The following is a 21,050-nucleotide window of genomic DNA, read 5'->3' as shown; positions in this document are numbered from 1 at the left end:
CTTGTTTCTAAAATTGTGATGTTGCTTTGCCCGGGACGTGAACCGAGCATCTTTGGTGTGGTAGGCTGAGCGCGATACCATCACACCACGGCGGCCGCGAATGCCATTGAAGCAATAAATTTTATCGGGAAATTTCGAAAACAACAAAGTTTAGTACCAATGATTCCATTGATATCGGCAGATATGCCTTTCCATTTTAAACGCCTGCAATTTCCTGTTCCTATCAAATAAATCTCAGGCACAGTCATTAGTTATAGCAGGAGTCAATTTTACCAACTCATGTTTCACCCATGACCTTTTCAGTACACTACAAATTATACTACAAAAAATATCGTATAACCTATGCTGTTCAGCAGCACTTAAAAATGGCAAATACACATCCTTAAAAGAAGTTAAAAATTTTTTTTGTTATTTATTTTGCATAATTTTTACAAAAACGTGGTGTAAAACCCACGGGCATAAACAATTTTTTATATAAAACAAAAATATTCTAAAGCAGTTATGCTAAATCGTATGGCTCAGACTTATATAGGACAACTAACTAATTACATTTTATTTATCGCTGCGCATGCGCACTGAATTTTATTTGGCTTCATACCATCATTTCAATTTAAGTATGTCATATCATTAATTAAATGTTAATTAACTATCACTTACTAAATTTATTTATTATATATCATATCACAATCGCTCCCAATAAATTGTTTGCTTAAAAAATTTGTCGAACAGGCAATTAAGTAATTGGGAATCGTCCATACATTGAAAATGCTCAATAATGGCGATATTCGATGTTTGATACGACTAACTATAAAACAATAAGAACTACGGAGCCAATTTCTCGATACATTTTCCACACCTTTATAAACTCGCTTCGGTTGTAGGATCTGTCGGACTTCGACACGCGGCGTGATTTGCATTTTGTCGACAGATTCACAGACTTTTTCATTGCTCATTAAAATTCCAGCAACAATGTACATCAGTTTAAAATATCTGCAAGGAAAGTAAACAAAGTCATAAAAAGGCAATTAAAAAAATGTAATTGGAAATTACTTAAGTTATGATTTTAAAAATATATATGTATAAATTTCTTGTCGTTAAGTGCACTTAGCGATATGGTACATGAGTAGGCTTGCCATAATTTTTCCAACTCAAGGCCTGACTGATGATTCTAAGAAAAATTGCTGAAGACACCATAGTTCTAAGTCCGATTTCGGGGTCCCCACTTTTGCAAAATAGATATTTTGCATTTGAATGTAGGGTTTGGCCAACAAATCTTCATAGCTTCTGATAGAATTATAGGAAAAATATCATATTGGGCTTACTCTAAAGGTATTTTACGTAAAGTTCAGAATTAATATCTATAGTGTTATTGAATTTTAGTAGAGAAATTTGCCTAAAATGAACTTTAACTACTATATTATTATTTTTAATAAATTTCTTATGGACATTTTTTTCTTTACAGTTCAGAACATTTCCAGCAACCTTCATTCAGACAGTTCTTTTTCAAATTCGTTTTAGTAGAAGAAAATTTTTGCTTATTACTTGAAAATATAGGTTTTTTTTATAGAAATTTGTTTCTACTAAAACGAATTCGAAAAAAGAAAAACTGTCTGAATGAAAGTTGTTGGAAATGTTATTATGTTTTTGCTATACTCCTGATGGGAAACAAATTTGACCCGCTCTAATGTACATACATACATATATGTAATCTTATCACATCAGAAAAGCAGGTCACTTATTTAAATTAACAAAGCAGAAGAGACCAGTACTGGCTTGTGGTATAGGTACAGTGATTTCATTTCAAAAGTATCGCAAAATAAAACATAGAAAGTAAAAACAATAAACATTTTTTTCATGTTTAAGGAATAAAAGTCGACACAACCCGTATATTTTTTTTAAATAAATTTTTTGATTTTTAGTATCCTACTCATACTTTTCTGCTGAATCGTTTTAGTAGCTGAATGTTGGTTTTTATTTTATCGTAGAACACTGAACAGTCCTCGTCACTGTTTATTTGAATATTCAATAACCCCGCCAAAACTGAAATACGCGTTCCTCGGACCATTGATATTTTCGCAAAGTAAAATGTCCGCTACACTGCGGAAGATGTCCCTGGAATGCACAAAGCAAACTCCATTATTTTCATTAAATTTATTATTTTAATATGAGTTAGCTCTGCTACCTCAGCTATTCGTATCCATCTGTCTACACAGGTTAGTGGTTTCCATTTTTCTCTTCCTTTTTCAGTATTTATAATATCATTGAGTAGTTAAATTTCATCAAACATTTTGTCGCTGTTAAACTTCTGAACGAACTATGCATATTACGCCAATACTAATTTCAACGTCTTCGCATTTGAAATCTGTATCAATTTTAATCCACCTTAATTTAGATAATCCTTCAAAATTGCTCTGCCAAGTAGTTAAATAACTAATTGTTTTGTCATAGAAGTTCAATAGGTACATAATATTTTAAGATATCCCTTCAGAATTAGGAAACTCACGCCGAAATTGTAAACATAAAAAATTTCAGAACCACTTATTTCATCAGCTTCAACAACTAAAATTGCATTCTGAAAAATGGCGGGACTTCCATGTAGGAACAATCTATATATTTCGTTCATAGGGTTACTAAAATAAGATTTAATTCAAACCCTTTTCTGTCCGAAGTGTCTATCAGAATTGTTAAAAAATTTGCCATCTTGAGTTCATTTAGGACTACTAAAAATATATGGGGGCCAATAACCCCGGCCGCCAATGCTTCCAAGTTAGTTTTACCAGCACTAAACTTTTTATCATACAACTTTTTTTATTAATTTGGAGGAGCAATCGGATGCATAAAAACTTAAATGATGTTTTGCGCTTTGATATGTAAATGGACATTCCTTAGCTCTACATTGCATTTCATCATTTGTTGCGTCTTGCTTTTTAAGAAATTCCGAAATGAAGATTAAATAAGCACTTTCATTTAGGCAAATAACCAAAAATAAAAAAACATAAACTGCATAAAAGGTGATTGAAATATTTAAAAGCCAATCCGCAATTAATATTTTTTAAGAAATTACTAACGATCAGGTGATGACATTGGCTATGACACTTGACGAAAGGTAGCAAGGAGTTATATACTTTCCTTCGTCTATACTAGACAACATTACTGAGTACATGTAAAATTAGTGAAAGATATAAGAAAACTAATGGTGATTTCTTTTCTACACGAAAATGTCGCCACTTTCAGGTGCAAACATTTTTAAGAATCTCACTTCGCCCTGTGATATTGTAGCCACTAAAAATATTCCGTGCCACCCTGCATGACTTGAAAATAACAAAAATTGTAACCCTGTTACGTAATCAGCTGTTTCTTCGCGCCAAATAAACAAAAACTTTCGCAAATTATATTTATTCAATTAAAATTCATTTTAGTATACTCTGTTTATTTGTCAATGTGATTCATCAGCTGATTGACAGGGCTGTTCTCTGCAGCGTCAATAGCAGCGAGGGCAAGTAATGTTACATTTTTGGCCATTTTTAGGTTGTTGAGAAATGATAATGATGCCCTCTGTTGAGGCTACACTGATTTTACAACAGAACACATCATTTTGGAGAGTTGGCGTGAAGGCGACATTTTCGTGTAGAAAAGAAATCACCATAAGTAAAGATACCAAATTATAATGTACGCAAAATGCCTGGCAAAACACGATGTTGGCCTGTTTGCCTGACAAGGTCTTTAAAGCCTGTGTATCAGGCGAAATGCCTAACGTATGGCAAGCCTATACATGTTTAAGTAGGTATTTACATATGTGCATTAGGCTGGATGGAAAAAATTTCCAAAGATCGGGACTAAGTGTGAAGCATATGTTGAGAGGGCCTCGGTAAATGCATTCGTTGTTTAAAATCCAATATATAATAAAATAAAATTAATAAGCCATTTTTCGGTCTTGAGAAACACTTTATGTAATTCCTTCTAATATCCTTTTGAGCTTTGCAATGTTTTGCTCTAAGTTTCGTGTGTAAAACGAATTGTAGCCCTTAAAGTATGCTACTAGTTAAACGACACTTTGAAAATTGACTCCAGCATGAATATAGAGCCTTTCAAGACTAAAATATTTGCTTATTAATTTAATATTATAAATATAATTAAAAAAAAAGAAAAAACTAAAAACACGCAAAAATGGTGCCGGTTTAGTATCTACAATGCACTGTGGACAGCACTGAAGCACAGAGGTTCGTATCTCCGCTATTAATCACTACTCGTTTTGTAGGGAGTTATTTAACCACTGCCGCGAGGCTTCAATGATTGCCATTAGATGGGTCTAACTCAATGCACGGACTTTACCACGTTATTGGTAAATCTACCAACTTTTTGACCCATTTTGATTTTCTACCACTTCTACCACCAAAGCCCAAAAATCTACCAACATTTCAATATGTTCGCATGGAAACCATATACTGCGATCATTAGGTAAACGTATTTATTTGCCGAGCACAGCCAAATAACATTAAGAGATGACTGTTAGAAATAACTAACAAATTAATTATACAAATTAAACTATTTTACTTTAATGGTATAAGCAAGCGAAACGCTTAAAAAAACTTAGTTTTATTTCAATTTAAGCACGCGTTCTTGTCAGTTAGTACAATGAAATTTTTAATTCAGAAAATTTGAGATCATACTTGTTACACGCAACAATGTTGCATTATCGATTAACATATCGACTTTGATGGCCTTGCCACAGATGACCCTAACCAAATTAACCAATTTTGAAAAATTTGTGCACAAATTCAGACAAGAAATAAATTTGTTTATGAAATAAATGCAGTAAATGAGCACGCAAATATTTTCCCACGCTATTTGCATTAGTTTTTTTGTGAACGAAATGATTTTGAGCGAAAATAAAAAAATTTTTAAGTAAACGATAGCATGCCGAAGTCGGTTATTTTGTGGCAGTATATTTGGTACATTGGAAAATTGTTGTGGTAATTAGACGTAAATTTTCGTCAGTATTTCACGCTCGAAATACAGGAAAAAGCAAGTACCATATAGGCATAAGCTATGTATATATATATATATATTTACATGTATTTTTTTGTTTTCTTTACATGTTTTTTTAAAAGTGTCATTTCCGTGAAATGTGCTCTATTTGTTTTACAATAAATTATGAAATGTTTTGTACAAATATAAACTGTAGCTATTGTTTTCTTGAAAAAAAACAAAAAAATCTACCAACGTCTACCACTATTTTCATTTTGCGTCTACCAACATTCTCTTTTTAAAAGTCCGCGCACTGGTCTAACTCTCCTTTGCGCGCCTAGCCCAGAGAGTTACAAACAAGCATACATTCAGGTGAAGCCAATATAAGCGTGTTAAAAATCGCATTAAATATAACTAATGACGTTTTCTTCTCTGAAAATAGTGCCGCTCTGCAAAAGTAATATTTTAAGAGGGCAGAATAAGTGCAACATTTTTTTCAGAAGAGAAATAGTCATAAAAAAATAAACATACTCGAGAACGTCTATAAAACTAACGTTTTTAAATGGTTTTATTTAGGTTGACTTGACAGGCTGGTTGGACAGGCAGCACTTTTTTGTAATTGAAATTTAAGTAACTTCCCGATAAGCTACAAGCTTGAAACTTGGAATTTCGTTTAGAACCCGATGACAATGCAATAACAAGAAAAAAACTCGCCGCTAGGTGGCGCAAGGATCGAGATATTCACAAAAATCGTATTTGTCATCCGATTTGGCTCATATTTGGAACATATAATACATACAAGAATAGAATGCGGCCTATGAAAAAAATTGCCGCCAGGTGGCACAAAGATCGAGACATTCAAAACAAATAGTATTTGTGGTCCGATTTGGTCCATATTTTGAACACATAATACATACATGAATATAAAGCGACCTACGATGTCCGATTTGGCTCATATTTGGAACAAATATTACATACAGTCCGGTAGAAGTGACATCAAAATATTTTGGAGTTGGAGGGGGGACAAGCATACATGGCTCAGCGTCGAGTAAAGTCTTTGGAAGGATTATGTATTGAGGACTTAGATTATAGCAAATTGTCAGGAAAGAGTCCTTGTAGTAATGAGTCACTAAATGAATGAAAAATAATAGGCAATTAAGTAAAGACTAAAAACCTGAAAATAAAATAATTGAAAAAAAAATGTTTAAGTTAAATCTCACGCGCCCAACGCTTTATTTAATTGTCTGATCAACGCCCTAGATTGATGAGGAGTGTGATGGCTAGTACCTAGGACCTACCTAATTATTTTCTAGCTTTTAGTATTATTATTACTTCATGTAAGTATTGTTTTCAATAAAACCGTTTAACTTGACATTTTTTTAAATTATTTTATTTAATTAACAAGAGCTCGCTCAAGAGTTGAAGCTAAGCTGCAACTAAGGCAACTTTACCAGAATCAAATAATTTCGGGCTTTTGGAGAAGAGCTTTGTCGGCGCTTTGTCTGTAATAAGCGATACCGACAAGTTAATGTTTGATTATCTACTTATTGTCGACAGCGAAATATTATTGTCGAGTTAAAGGGTTTTTATCAGTTTGTATCGCCCAATCATCGACTTCCTTATGGTTTCTTATCGGCTTGTTATCGCCGGATTTATCATCGATTTTATAGTAAAGTGTGGTCGGTGTCTGTTTCATAACCAACCGATGATAACTTTTGGATAGCATACTTTAACTTTTTGTTAACAAATTCATTACTTGCCTATAGCTCTTTGGTAACATATCGACATTTCGTTAAATTAAAGATAACTTTACTATAGTAAATTTTCGATAAAAAATCCATGACTCGTCGATCTGTAACTCATTGATAACATTTGTTATGGATAGCAAATTTGCAACAACAAGAGGATGGTGAAGAGTGAGAGTAAAAGAATAAAAGTAACGAGCCGCAACCAATATAAAAGTCTCTTATCAAATATCAACAGAAATCAGCTGTTCTATCAATCAGTTAAAACTTACAGCTTGCGCTGCCATCTAGCGCATGGTAGCAACTACCGGTAATGGGTGCAAATATTCACAATAGTGCCATAGTACAAATAGTTTCTTTGTGTGCTCACAATCGTTTATTTTTAACAAATTATTTTAATAAAATATAGCTAAACAAAAGCACTACGAACAAAATTGCCCAAATCTCGCTAATAACCCGAATCTCCATCTTTACAACCAAAATTTTATAGATTTGGATTCCAAATAAGAGCGAAAAATGGACCCGTACATAAAAACAGCAATTAGAAATAACATATAATGGCTTGAGACAAAGCAGTAGATAGAGGTTAACAGGAAGATAAAGAATACTGATAAGATTAAGGAAATAGTGAGACTTAGTCTTGAATAAGAGAAAGAGCGGGAAGAGAAAGAGGACGTGCGGGAAGATTTACGGAAGAATGAATGGATAGGGAAAATTAATGAGCCGATTAAGGTTAACTTGAAAATTCAGAGGGTAGAGGAAATAAGAGAAGAAAAGTGTTAGAGATAGAGAAAGTAAGAACAATGTGTGTAGGGTTTGATCATACGTCTGTCTGAGTATTTCATGTTTGTCTAAACATTTTTAAGGTTAGTCAGATGGGTTTCAAATCAAGTTCCGCTAAGACAACGATTTTTTTCCCTTAGGGTAAATCTATAAACTCCGATTTGTTGACGCATCGTTGCTGTAAAACCTCGGCCGCTAATTATTTGCAGGCCAGCAATCTCTGTCAAAAGGAAATACAGACCGCAGTTTTTCTGCTTGTTACTTGATATTTCAGAAAGACATTAATTAATTTTCAGTTTCTCTTAAAAAACATAATAATTTAAATTCAATTATTATAAGCCGGTGCTAAGCTCATGAATTCGTAATATAAGTATAAACTGAACACACCATTAAACAAACATACATAAATATGTACAACTGAGCCTGAGTTTACAAAGCTTCTCATTCGCAACGAAGAAGAACTTTACAAAAACAAATCTACATGGCACACAAATTAATATAGAGACAAAATGTCTCAATTGTGTTGTTAGTGTAGAAATGAGAAAAACTGAATTAAGCATGAAAACAAATAACAGCAGAATGGCCTAGTGGTTTCAGTTTCGTAATATTGACTTCAACCTTCTGGTTTATGGTATCATCCTTGAGATTAAGATTACTTATTGTCATTTGCAAGTAACATTATCGGATATGATATAAAAGAAAATAATGGCGGAGACACAGTACTGACGATCGATGTTTGAGATATTAAGATTATAAATGGCATATGCTTTAAGTGCACTCTTAATTTAATACTTCATTACTATCTTATTCTTTTCATTATATTTCGTCATACACATACTCAAAATCAAGTATTTCACCAGTGGACTTTGAAATATCAATTGTATAGAACATACCAATGCTACGTCATAGCTTCCTGAGTATACATACCAATGGAGATATTCCCCAGATGTGTATACATGTACAATTGCACTTAATCAATTAAGCATGAAAAGTATTTATTGGCTGATAAACGTGATAGCATTGTTTAACAGCTACGAATCCAAGTCTGAATAAATTGGATTAACAAAATTTCATGTTTGTTTTGTGTTATCAAAACAAGTAAGGACGCGACTGTCTTCAGCTGTGCAGAAGACCTTATACCATTCATGAAATGAGCTGAACAATAATGTGTTGAAATTTCAAAAATTCATAAAATTTAATCAATAAGTTGTATGGAATATATATTATATTTAGATAACAATATGTGTATATTTAGATAACATTCCGTGAAATTTCAAGCTTATAGCTGTTAATGGAGGAATAAATGACAGAGACCATCTTTCTAAGAAAAATTGGTTGTATGGGATATATGCTATAGTGGCCCGATCCACTCTATTCGGACAAATGATCAACCAGACACCCAAATATACCAGCTCTCCAAATTTCTTCAAGATACTTATGTCAAAAGTTTAGGGACTAACTTGGGTACAAACAGATAGACAGACGGTCATGGCTAAATCAACTCAGCTCGTCAAAGTGATAATTTCTTTGTGCTTATTCTCTTTTCCTTTAACGACTGACAGTTTTGAGATTCTTGACAAGATTAATGTACCATTTCATTTTCACGGAAACTTAAAAAAAAAATATTTGGCGCGATATACCTTTGGTGGGATTTGGACGGAGCATCCTTTCAATTTTGCGTTTTGCTGCTGCTTAAATTTTTTGTACAGGACAATGTTCCGTATTTTTTGCCGACTCCGGGCGGCATCCGAGTTATCGAAGAGAAGTTTTTCATGGCAGAAACACTTGGAGTGTTTGCTCAACGACTTTTTTTTTATTAAAAAAGTTATTTCTCTACAGTAAAGTAAAATCACAATAGCTATGAACTGGTGAATGTGATTAATGACGTATGCGAACTAATGGTAACGCGTATTCATTACATCCATAACTTATTATCTATCATCTTTATAACACGAATAGAGGAGGCCCGTTTATAAAAATAATAATAAATTATGGATCTAACGAGTACGTGTTTTTAATAATTTATGTACTTAATCATACTCAATATTACGAAGCAAATCCGAAGAAGGGATTTCATCAGTCATTCATTATGATGTACGCCTCCAGATAAAATAACCAGCTGAAGAACGATCGTGTTTTTTTAGATTTTATAGTTTAATACCTCACATAAACTGAATGAGTCCATAGTGCTACCCGAAGTTTGCTTTAAAACTAAACTGAAAACGCCTATCAGAAGCCAGGACTTTGTTATGAAATTAATCTATCCTTATGGCGAATACGGGAAGCTTTCTAGGACCTATAGTACTTGTTGCTTCTAGCTGTGCCATTCCTTATAGCAGTTGTCTTAGCCTGACGAGCGCAGTGGACGAGCAAAAACATGCTCGATCGTTTTCTTATCCAACCCGCACTTCCTATATCAGTAATCACTGACGAGGCCTAATTTTAAAGGATGTAAAGATGAGAGTAAACTTTTTCGCACAAGTTAAGTTACAACTGATTGGTTTCAAATCATCGTCTTTAAAAAAAGTAAACTGTGCATTTTGAAAAGTTATTGATTTTTATACTCAGTTGAGCAGAGCTCACAGAGTATATTAAGTTTGATTGGATAACGGTTGGTTGTACAGGTATAAAGGAATCGAGATAGATATAGACTTCCATATATCAAAATCATCAGGATCGAAAAAATATTTGATTGAGCCATGTCCGTCCGTTAACACGATAACTTGAGCAAATTTTGAGGTATCTAGATGAAATTTGGTATGTAGGTTCCTGAGCACTCATCCCAGATCGCTATTTAAAATGAACGATATCGGACTATAACCACGCCCACTTTTTCCATATCGAAATTTTAGAAAAACCGAAAAAGTGCAATAATTCATTACCAAAGACAGATAAAGCGATGAAATTGGTAGGTGAGTTGAACTTATGACACAGAATAGAAAATTAGTAAAATTTTGGACAATGGGCGTGGCACCGCCCACTTTTAAAAGAAGGTAATTTAAAAATTTGCAAGCTGTAATTTGGCCGTCGTTGAAGATATCATGATGAAATTTGGCAGGAACGTTACTGCTAGTAATATATGTACGCTTAATAAAAATTAGCAAAATTGGAGAAGGACCACGCCCACTTTAAAAAAAAATTTTTTTAAAGTAAAATTTTAACAAAAAATTTAATATCTTTACAGTATATAAGTAAATTATGTCAACATTCAACTTCAGTAATGATATGGTGCAACAAAATACAAAAATATAAGAAAATTGCAAAATGGGCGTGGCTCCGCCCTGTTTCATTAAATTCGTCTAGGATATAAAACTTTACCAATCCTTTTGAAATTTGGTAGGGGCATTATATTTTATGACGTTAACTGTTTTCTGTGAAAATGGGCGAAATCAGTTGAAGCCACGCCCAGTTTTTATACACAGTCGTCCGTCTGTCCTTCCGAATGGCCGTTAACACGATAACTAGAGCAAAAATCGACATATCTTTACTCTACTTACTTAGTTCATGTACTTATGTGAACGCACTTTGTCTTGGTATAAAAAATGAACGAAATCCGACTATGACCACGCCCACTTTTTCGATATCGAAAATTACGAAAAATGAAAAAAATGCCATAATTCTATACCAAATACGAAAAAAGGATGAAACATGGTAAGGTAATTGGATTGGTTTATTGACGCGAAGTATAACTTTAGAAAAAACTTTGTAAAATGGTTGTGACACCTACCATATTAAGTAGAAGAAAATGAAAAAGTTCTGCAGGGCGAAATAAAAAACCTTTGAAATCTTGGCAGGAATATTGTTCGTGGTATTATAAATATAAATAAATTAGCGGTATCCAACAGATGATGTTCTGGGTCACCCTGGTCCACATTTTGGTCGATATCTGGAAAACGCCTTCACGTATACAACTATCACCACTCCCTTTTAAAACTCTCATTAATACCTTTAATTTGATACCAATATCGTACAAACACATTCTAGAGTCACCCCTGGTCCACCTTTATGGCGATATCTCGAAAAGGCGTCCACCTATAGAACTAAGGCCCACGTCCTTTTAAAATACTCATTAACACCTTTCATGGGTATCAATATTGTGCAAACGTATTCTAGAGTCACCCCTGGTCCACCTTTATGGCGATATCTCGAAAAGGCGACAACCTATACAACTACCACCACTCCCTTTTAAAACCTTCATTAATACCTTTAATTTGATACCCATATCGTACAAACACATTCTAGAGTCACCCCTGGTCCACCTTTATGGCGATATTTCGAAACGGCGCCCACCTATAAAACTAAGGCCCACTCCCTTTTAAAATACTCATTAACACCTTTCGTTTGATACCCATATCGTACAAACAAATTCTAGGGTCACCCCTGGTCCACCTTTATGACGATATCTGGAAAAGGCGTCCACCTATAGAACTAAGCCCACGCCGTTTTAAAATACTCATTAACACCTTTAATTTGATACCCATATCGTACAAACACATTCTAGAGTCACCCCTGGTCCACCTTTATGACGATATCTCGAAAAAGCGACCACCTATACAACTACCACCACTCCCTTTTAAAACCTTAATTAATACCTTTAATTTGATACCCATATCGTACAAACACATTCCAGAGTCACCCCTAGTCCACCTTTATGGCGATATTTCGAAACGGCGCCCACCTATAGAATTAAGGCCCACTCCCTTTTAAAATACTCATTAACACCTTTCGTTTGATACCCATATCGTACAAACACATTCTAGAGTCACCCCTGGTCCACCTTTATGACGATATCTGGAAAAGGCGTCCACCTATAGAACTAAGCCCACGCCGTTTTAAAATACTCATTAACACCTTTAATTTGATACCCATATCGTACAAACACATTCTAGAGTCACCCCTGGTCCACCTTTATGACGATATCTCGAAAAAAGCGACCACCTATACAACTACCACCACTCCCTTTTAAAACCTTAATTAATACCTTTAATTTGATACCCATATCGTACAAACACATTCCAGAGTCACCCCTAGTCCACCTTTATGGCGATATTTCGAAACGGCGCCCACCTATAGAACTAAGGCCCACTCCCTTTTAAAATACTCATTAACACCTTTCATGGGTATCAATATTGTACAAACGTATTCTAGAGTCACCCCTGGTCCACCTTTATGGCGATATCTCGAAAAGGCCACAACCTATACAACTACCACCACTCCCTTTTAAAACCTTCATTAATACCTTTAATTTGATACCCATATCGTACAAACACATTCTAGAGTCACCCCTGGTCCACCTTTATGGCGATATTTCGAAACGGCGCCCACCTATAAAACTAAGGCCCACTCCCTTTTAAAATACTCATTAACACCTTTCGTTTGATACCCATATCGTACAAACAAATTCTAGGGTCACCCCTGGTCCACCTTTATGACGATATCTGGAAAAGGCGTCCACCTATAGAACTAAGCCCACGCCGTTTTAAAATACTCATTAACACCTTTAATTTGATACCCATATCGTACAAACACATTCTAGAGTCACCCCTGGTCCACCTTTATGACGATATCTCGAAAAAGCGACCACCTATACAACTACCACCACTCCCTTTTAAAACCTTAATTAATACCTTTAATTTGATACCCATATCGTACAAACACATTCCAGAGTCACCCCTAGTCCACCTTTATGGCGATATTTCGAAACGGCGCCCACCTATAGAACTAAGGCCCACTCCCTTTTAAAATACTCATTAACACCTTTCGTTTGATACCCATATCGTACAAACACATTCTAGAGTCACCCCTGGTCCACCTTTATGACGATATCTGGAAAAGGCGTCCACCTATAGAACTAAGCCCACGCCGTTTTAAAATACTCATTAACACCTTTAATTTGATACCCATATCGTACAAACAAATTCTAGGGTCACCCCTGGTCCACCTTTATGACGATATCTGGAAAAGGCGTCCACCTATAGAACTAAGCCCACGCCGTTTTAAAATACTCATTAACACCTTTCATTTGATACCCATATCGTACAAACACATTCTAGAGTCACCCCTGTTCCACCTTTATGACGATATCTCGAAAAAGCGACCACCTATACAACTACTACCACTCCCTTTTAAAACCCTCATTAATACCTGTAATTTGATACCCATATCGTACAAACAAATTCTAGGGTCACTCCTGGTCCACCTTTATGACGATATCTCGAAACGGCGTCCACCTATGGAACTAAGGATTACTCCCTTTTAAAATACTCATTAACACCCTTCATTTGATAGCCATATCGTACAAACAAATTCAATACTCAACCCTGATCAACCTTTATGGCGATATCCCTAAATGGCGTCCACCTATAGAACTATGGCCCACTCCCTCATAAAATACTCTGTAATGCCTTTCATTTGATACACATGTCATACAAACACATTCCATGGTTTCCCTCGGTTCATTTTCCTACATGGTTATTTTCCCTTATGTTGTCACCATAGCTCTCAACTGAGTATGTAATGTTGGGTTACACCCGAACTTAACCTTCCTTACTTGTTATTATTTTCTTCGTTGTGTGCACGTCGGAATATACTTGACCGACGGCATTTTAGAGGCACTTTGAGAGAATAATTTTTGTCCCCCTGGATATGGACTTAATTTCTACACCACAATTAACTGGTGCTTAACACCCTAGGGAAGTTGAGAACATCAATGGGGTTCAAGTCTTCCTTTGCCTCTGTGACAAAACTGAGTGAAAATATCTCCCTTCCTGTACAACCCAGCACGGGTGTCGATAAAAATTATTCGTTGCAAAAAATGCGATAGGTGTTGATTCTCGTATCGTGAATCTTCTCGAGGATTCGGAATGCTATAAAAATCGAGTCGATAGCTGATTTACCTGGTCTGAAACCACAATAGTTGGCGCAGTTTACGAGATCGCCTTTCATATGAACTAGGAAGAGCACACATAAATTTCATTCTGCACTCAGGCGTTCGTCAAAACTTTTATTTGCATAGGAGTTGATTCATGCTCTTCAACAAACTTTCACTTCCATGTTTTAACAGCTCAGCCGGTAGTCCGGCGGTTTATTTTTTTTTTTTTTTGGTCGGGATAGTAATATTTTCAATAATTCATGGTCGAGAGGCGGCATGTGTATCCTTTTACAGGGAGTGGCGTATTGGTTTTGTCATATCAGTCGCTACCTAGCAATATGGGGAAATGTTACCACCACAAGTTAAGAGCACGTATAGTGGGTTATCAGATCGCCGTTAATATTTTCGTGTACCTGCAGTCATTCGCAATATTTTATGGCAGAATCTTCGGGTACTATATCTTTTATCCAGCATCTGTAGGTCTTTATATTCACTCCTTCCGGACATCTCTATTTCTCTAAAGTTGCATTTCCATTGCTTCGGATATAGCATTTAAGTATTGTCATTGTCCTGATAATTTGCCAGAGAGACCAAGCGACCATTGTCTATCTTGTCACATTACAAACAGAGAAATTGTCGGATATGATATGAGTTTCTTTCATATAATTTGTCAGACAAAATGGAAAATTGTAGCTGTCGCCGTTTTATGAAACATGTTACTTGCTGTATGTGGTATTGTAGACGGCCATAGTTCTCTCTCTACCGTTGGAAAATGTTATATGTGGACCCTGCAAATACGTGTGCTAAGAGTTGGCGAGCTGCATGCAACAACTTCTATGCAAAATATTGTCTGATGAGTGTATGCTCCACGATTGGAATCTATGTACATTTTCTTTGCATAGTCCACAAGAAGGGAGATTGCAGGATCTGCGCCAAGTATGGCGGAATCATCTTTCTCTTATGGCATACAAGAACCTGTCAGATGTATTATGTGAAATATTGAAGCCCACCGTAAATCGGCTGGTTGGACCTTATCAGTGCAGCTGCAGACCTAGTAAATCTTCCATCGACCAGATTTTCACTATGCGCTAAAACTAGGAAAAACTCAAAAAAAAAAATAACTGCAACACTTCATCTCCGCTTCGATTTCAAAGCCGCATTCCTATATGCAGCTATATCTGAATTTGGGTAAAATGACGTTGAGTAACCTTTTCAACCCACTGGAAACTAAACGAGATTCCAGACAGGTGACCTCAAATCAAGCAATAACTTTAATCCGATACTAGAGAAAATTATACGAGCTGCGTAACTCAACCGCTCTGGAACAAGCGTGTTAAGTTACTGGCGTACACCCAATGTCCAATGTCGGCCTAAACACCCGTGCCGTAAGTTATGTTTACTCCAAACTGGAGTCGGCGCACTTGTATGTTGGCAACCATGCCACTATTGGCAGCCACAATTTTGAAATAGTAAAAGACTTCTTTTATTTGGGAACTTACATTAACACAAATAACAAAGTCAGCCCTGATTCGCTACTGCCCATAACTGTTACTTTGGACTAGGGGGGCAATTGAAAAGTAAAGTCATTTCTCGGCACACGAAGACCGTGCTCTACAAGTCACCTATCGTACTCGTCCTAATACATATATGATGCGTTAGCATAAACACTGAGAAATGTTCTTCGAAGGATTTACAGATCTCTACGCGTTGGCGACAGCGTGTATCGAAGAAGCTTCAATGATAAGTTGTACAAGCTTTACGCAGGCATAAATAAAGTCCAGCGAACCAAAGGTGATGCTCCGACCAAGAAGGTATTTTATCGAAACCCGTCTATGGGAGCAGAGGAAGAGTGCAGACCCTATTTCGCTCGAAGGACGAAAATGATTTAAATTCCCTTGGTGTTGCCAATTTACGTCAGTAAGCCCAACGAAGAAGTCAGTAAGTGGGTAAAGAAAAATTACTCCTTCCTTGTTTACCAAGCATGATTTAGATGTCATTGCAGTGAAAGTTTTTATACACGTCGTGCGCTTCATCCATTGATGGGTAGGCACATATATTTGTAAATGCTAAATTGAACAAGTAAGGAAGGTTAAGTTCGGGTGTAACCGAACGTTACATACTCAGTTGAGAGCTATGGTGACAACATAAGGGAAAATAACCATGTAGGAAAATGAACCGAGGGAAACCCTGGAATGTGTTTGTATGACATGTGTATCAAATGAAAGGCATTAAAGAGTATTTTATGAGGGAGTGGGCCATAGTTCTATAGGTGGACGCCATTTAGGGATATAGCCATAAAGGTGGATCAGGGTTGACTCTAGAATGCGTTTGTACGATATGGGTATCAAATGAAAGGTGTTAATGAGCATTTTAAAAGGGAGTAATCCTTAGTTCCATAGGTGGACGCCGTTTCGAGATATCGCCATAAAGGTGGACCAGGGGTGACCCTAGAATTTGTTTGCACAATATGGGCATCAAACGAAAGGTGTTAATGAGTATTTTAAGAGGGAGTGGGCCTTTCTGGACCAGGGGTGACTCTAGACTTTGTTTGTACGATATGGGTATCAAATGAAAATGAGTATTTTTAAAAGGGAGTGGGCCTTCGTTCTATAGGTGTTCGCGTTTTCGAAATATCGCCATAAAGTTGGACCAGGGGTGACTCTAGAATGAGTTTGTACGATATGGGTATCAAATTAAAGGTATTAATGAGAGTTTTAAAAGGGAGTGGTGGTAGTTGTATATGTGAAGGCGTTTTCCAGATATCGACCAATTTGTGGACCAGGGTGACCCAGAACATCATCTGTTGGATACCGCTAGTTTATTTATATATGTAATACCTGCCAAGATTTTAAGGGTTTTTTATTTCGCCTTGCAGAACTTTTTCATTTTCTTCTACTTAATATGGTAGGTGTCACAACCATTTTATAAAGTTTTTTCTAAAGTTATATTTCGCGTCAATAAAACAATCCAATTACCTTACCATATTTCATCCCTTTTTTCGTATTTGGTATAGAATTATGGCATTTTTTTCATTTTTCGTAATTTTCGATATCGAAAAAGTGGGCGTGGTCATAGTCGGATTTCGTTCATTTTTCATACCAAGATAAAGTGAGTTCAGATAAGTACGTGAACTGAGTTTAGTAAAGATATATCGATTTTTGCTCAAGCTATCGTGTTAACGGCCATGCGGAAGGACAGACCGACGACTGTGTATAAAAACTGGGCGTGAAATCAACCGATTTCGCCCATTTTTACAGAAAACAGTTAACGCCATAAAATCTATGCTCCTACCAAATTTCAAAAGGATTGGTTAATTTTTGTTCGACTTATGGCATTAAAAGTATTCTAGACAAACTAAATGAAAATGGGCGGAGCCACGCCCATTTTTAAATTTTCTTTTATTTTTGTATTTTGTTGCACCATATCATTACTGGAGTTGAATCTTGACATAATTTACTTATATACTGTAAGGATATTAAATTTTTTGTTAAAATTTTACATTAAAAAAAATTTTTTTTTAAAAGTGGGCGTGGTCCTTCTCTGATTTTGCTAATTTTTATTAAGCGTACATATAGTAATAAAAGTAACGTTCCTGCCAAATTTCATCATGATATCTTCAACGACTGCCAAATTACAGCTTGCAAAAGTTTTAAATTACCTTCTTTTAAAAGTGGGCGGTGCCACGCCCATTGTCCAAAATTTTACTAATTTTCTATTTTACGTCATAAGTTCAACTTATCTACCAAGTTTCGTCGCTTTATCGGTCTTTTGTAATGAATTATCTCACTTTTTCGGTTTTTCGAAATTTTCGATATCGAAAAAGTGGGCGTGGTTATAGTCCGATATCGTTCATTTTAAATAGCGATCTGAGATGGGTGCTCAGGAACCTACATACCAAATTTCATCATGATACCTCAAAATTTACTCAAGTTATCGTGTTAACGGGCGGACGGACGGACGGACGGACATGGCTCAATCAAATTTTTTTTCGATCCTGATTATTTTGATATATGGAAGTCTATATCTATCTCGATTCCTTTATATATGTACAACCAACCGTTATCCAATCAAACTTAATATACTCTGTGAGCTCTGCTCAACTGAGTATAAAAATCCGCATCCAACCGGTAACGCTATTTGCCTTCCAAAGTCCTTAACAGCTTTGCCGTAGACGTTATTGGAAAAAGAATTATCATCCACGAAGCGCACGACACCGGCGCGGGATTGAAAATATTTTTGTTCGTACTTTAACCCTAGTTCGGCCGACGAGTCACCGGGGTGACAATGTAATTATTTAATAAAAAAAAACATATTTTTATAAATGTTAACTTATTTTCTGTAACATCCTAACTTAATGAATTTTAAGTAGAAAAAATACAAAATAAGGTTTTATAATTGCAGTCAAAGACTTTTATTCTTTTTCTGGCAGTCGGCCGCGTCGGCTAAAAATAGGTGAAAGAATCGTAGGCCGAACTAGAGTTAAGCGTCTATTGAAAAATTATCTTTTGGATGATATTTTAAGGCGATGTTTTTATGTACATATATGTATCTGTAGCTGATGGGCTAACAGTGTATGTCAAAAAAAAAAAAAAAAAAACAAGAAATCCGCAAGTCCAATGATGAAGGAAATCCAGCAGTTTTAAATTAAAACAAGTAAAGGTGTCTAAGTTCGGGTGTAACCGAACATTATATACTCAGCGTGAGCTTCAATTGCACATTTCATTTCAGAAAAATTACTTTTTTACATAACACGTGGCACCGCCCGTTAAAAAAAAAAAATCTCTCCATTTCCCCTTACAATAAAACTTGATAAGTGAAATTGATTCAAAACTATTTTTTGGTAAGTTATAGCTTATTATTTTAGTCTACGAGCCTTTTAAACTTGCCTTATATCTAAGTTGCCGTGGTCTTTAACCGATCCCGTACATTTTACTAGAAATATTTTCTACTATAAGGAAATTTTGTGTACCCAATTTTATTACGATCCGTTAATTTTTCCCGAAACATAGAAAATTGCTTAGTCATAAAAGGGGCGGTGCCAGGTCTATTTTCCAAATTTGAAGTTTCTCCCTTTTATTGTTATAAATCCACTTGGGAAATGAAATACCATTGATATAGAGCTTTTTTTGCAAAGATATAGCTTAGTTTATTCGTCCAGGGCCCTTTTAAAAATCGTTTATATAAAAGTGGGCGTGGTCCTTAACTTCGTTAATTTTCTTCAAAGCATTCCTTATAGTAAAGCAACCTCTCTGCGAATGTTGTTACGATAGGTTGAACGATTTTTGATTTATGATTAATAATATTTGTAAAACATTTTTTCAAATTTTTATCAAGTGTCACAATATCAGTCCACACGTCAAATTTCAACATTCTAGGTGTATTATTTAATAAGTAATCAGGTTTATTGTGTTTTCCAAAATGTTATATATATATAAAGTGGGCGTGGTTATCATCAGATTTCGCCCATTTTCAATACCAATCTATTCTGGATCCAGATAAGCTCGTCTACCAAATTTGGTGAAGATATCTCAATATTTACTCAAGTTATCGTGTTAACGGACAGACGGACATGCCTCAATCAAATTTTTTTTCGAAAATCATTTTGATATATGGAAGTCTATATCTATCTTGATTCCTTCATACCTGTACAACCAACCGTTATCCAATCAAAGTTATAATACCCTGTGTACAAGTACAGCTGGGTATAAAAAGTACAGATAACCAACCATAGCTTAGTTACTATCTTTTGACAGAAGGCCAAGAAGACGGAGTAAAGTTAAAAAATAATATAAATTCCATTTGGGCAAAACATAGAGTTACGAAAGTTTACCTTTCAGCTACAGATATATGTTTGATTGTCGGTTTTTGATTAATGGCTTTTGCGGAAGATAAATATCAATGGTTGATTGACGTCGTCTTTTCACTTTTAAAAAATAACATGAATATCCGACTCACCTAAATGTTCTGGACATCATTTTTCCACCGGACGCGCGGTCACACAACGCTACTTCAGCTACTAATACTTCCAAATCTTTCAGAGTCATACGATCAGTTTGTTATCGGTTGCACTCGTGTTAATTTTAAAATATTGTTTTTTTTTAGCAAATTCGATTTATTTGAATTCACGTAAATTTGATTTTTGCAATATTGTTAATCTATTTTTTGTGCACAGTAGATTATATATATTTAATGCTTATGTAACATCGGACAAATATATTTTTTTTAATTTTATCAGCTTGTCTTATTGTGCGCTTAATTCTGTATTTATTTCAAATGCACGATAAGAATTTTATTTTATGGTTGAATGTTTTCTTAGCGATTAACCGTCTCGATGCCTGCTCTTCATTATACTCAATGATGATATGTATGCATTTAGGTATATTTGTTGTCGACGACTGAAATTTTTTAAATCAAGAAAGATTTACTTCGTGCGTGTGCATCGGCACCGAATCTTACACCACAACTGAGCACTGGATTGTTAGCATTCAACTTTTAGGCATCGTAAGATTAGAGTTTCACTCTCAACAATAGTGATTGTTCGGTGGTACTAGTGCATACAGTCCCGACAATCCCGAAATATTTTTGCCTTACAGTGATATATTTGAAAACGACTCAAATAGACTTCTAAAAATATGAGCCCTGAATATTAATATTATGGTATTATCCATCGCACTTATGAATTT

General features: G+C 35.3%; 1 protein-coding gene across 1 annotated transcript; it reads right to left on the bottom strand.

Moving 5' to 3' along the window:
- Positions 1-550: 550 nt before the first annotated feature.
- On the bottom strand, positions 551-20,817 carry LOC137253069 (uncharacterized). The gene is made up of 2 exons (XM_067789387.1): positions 20,323-20,817; positions 551-990 (listed from the first exon to the last, which is right to left on the bottom strand). Exons 1-2 carry the CDS (start codon positions 20,409-20,411, stop codon positions 663-665), a joined length of 417 nt encoding a protein of 138 aa, XP_067645488.1. The 5' UTR covers positions 20,412-20,817; the 3' UTR covers positions 551-662.
- Between the last annotated feature and the right edge of the window lie 233 nt (positions 20,818-21,050).

Source organism: Eurosta solidaginis, chromosome 5 (assembly GCF_040869045.1).
Source record: "Eurosta solidaginis isolate ZX-2024a chromosome 5, ASM4086904v1, whole genome shotgun sequence".
NCBI lineage: Eukaryota > Metazoa > Arthropoda > Insecta > Diptera > Tephritidae > Eurosta > Eurosta solidaginis.
The sequence above is the reverse complement of the archived record's forward strand: the minus strand, read 5'-3'. Positions and strand labels throughout refer to the sequence as shown.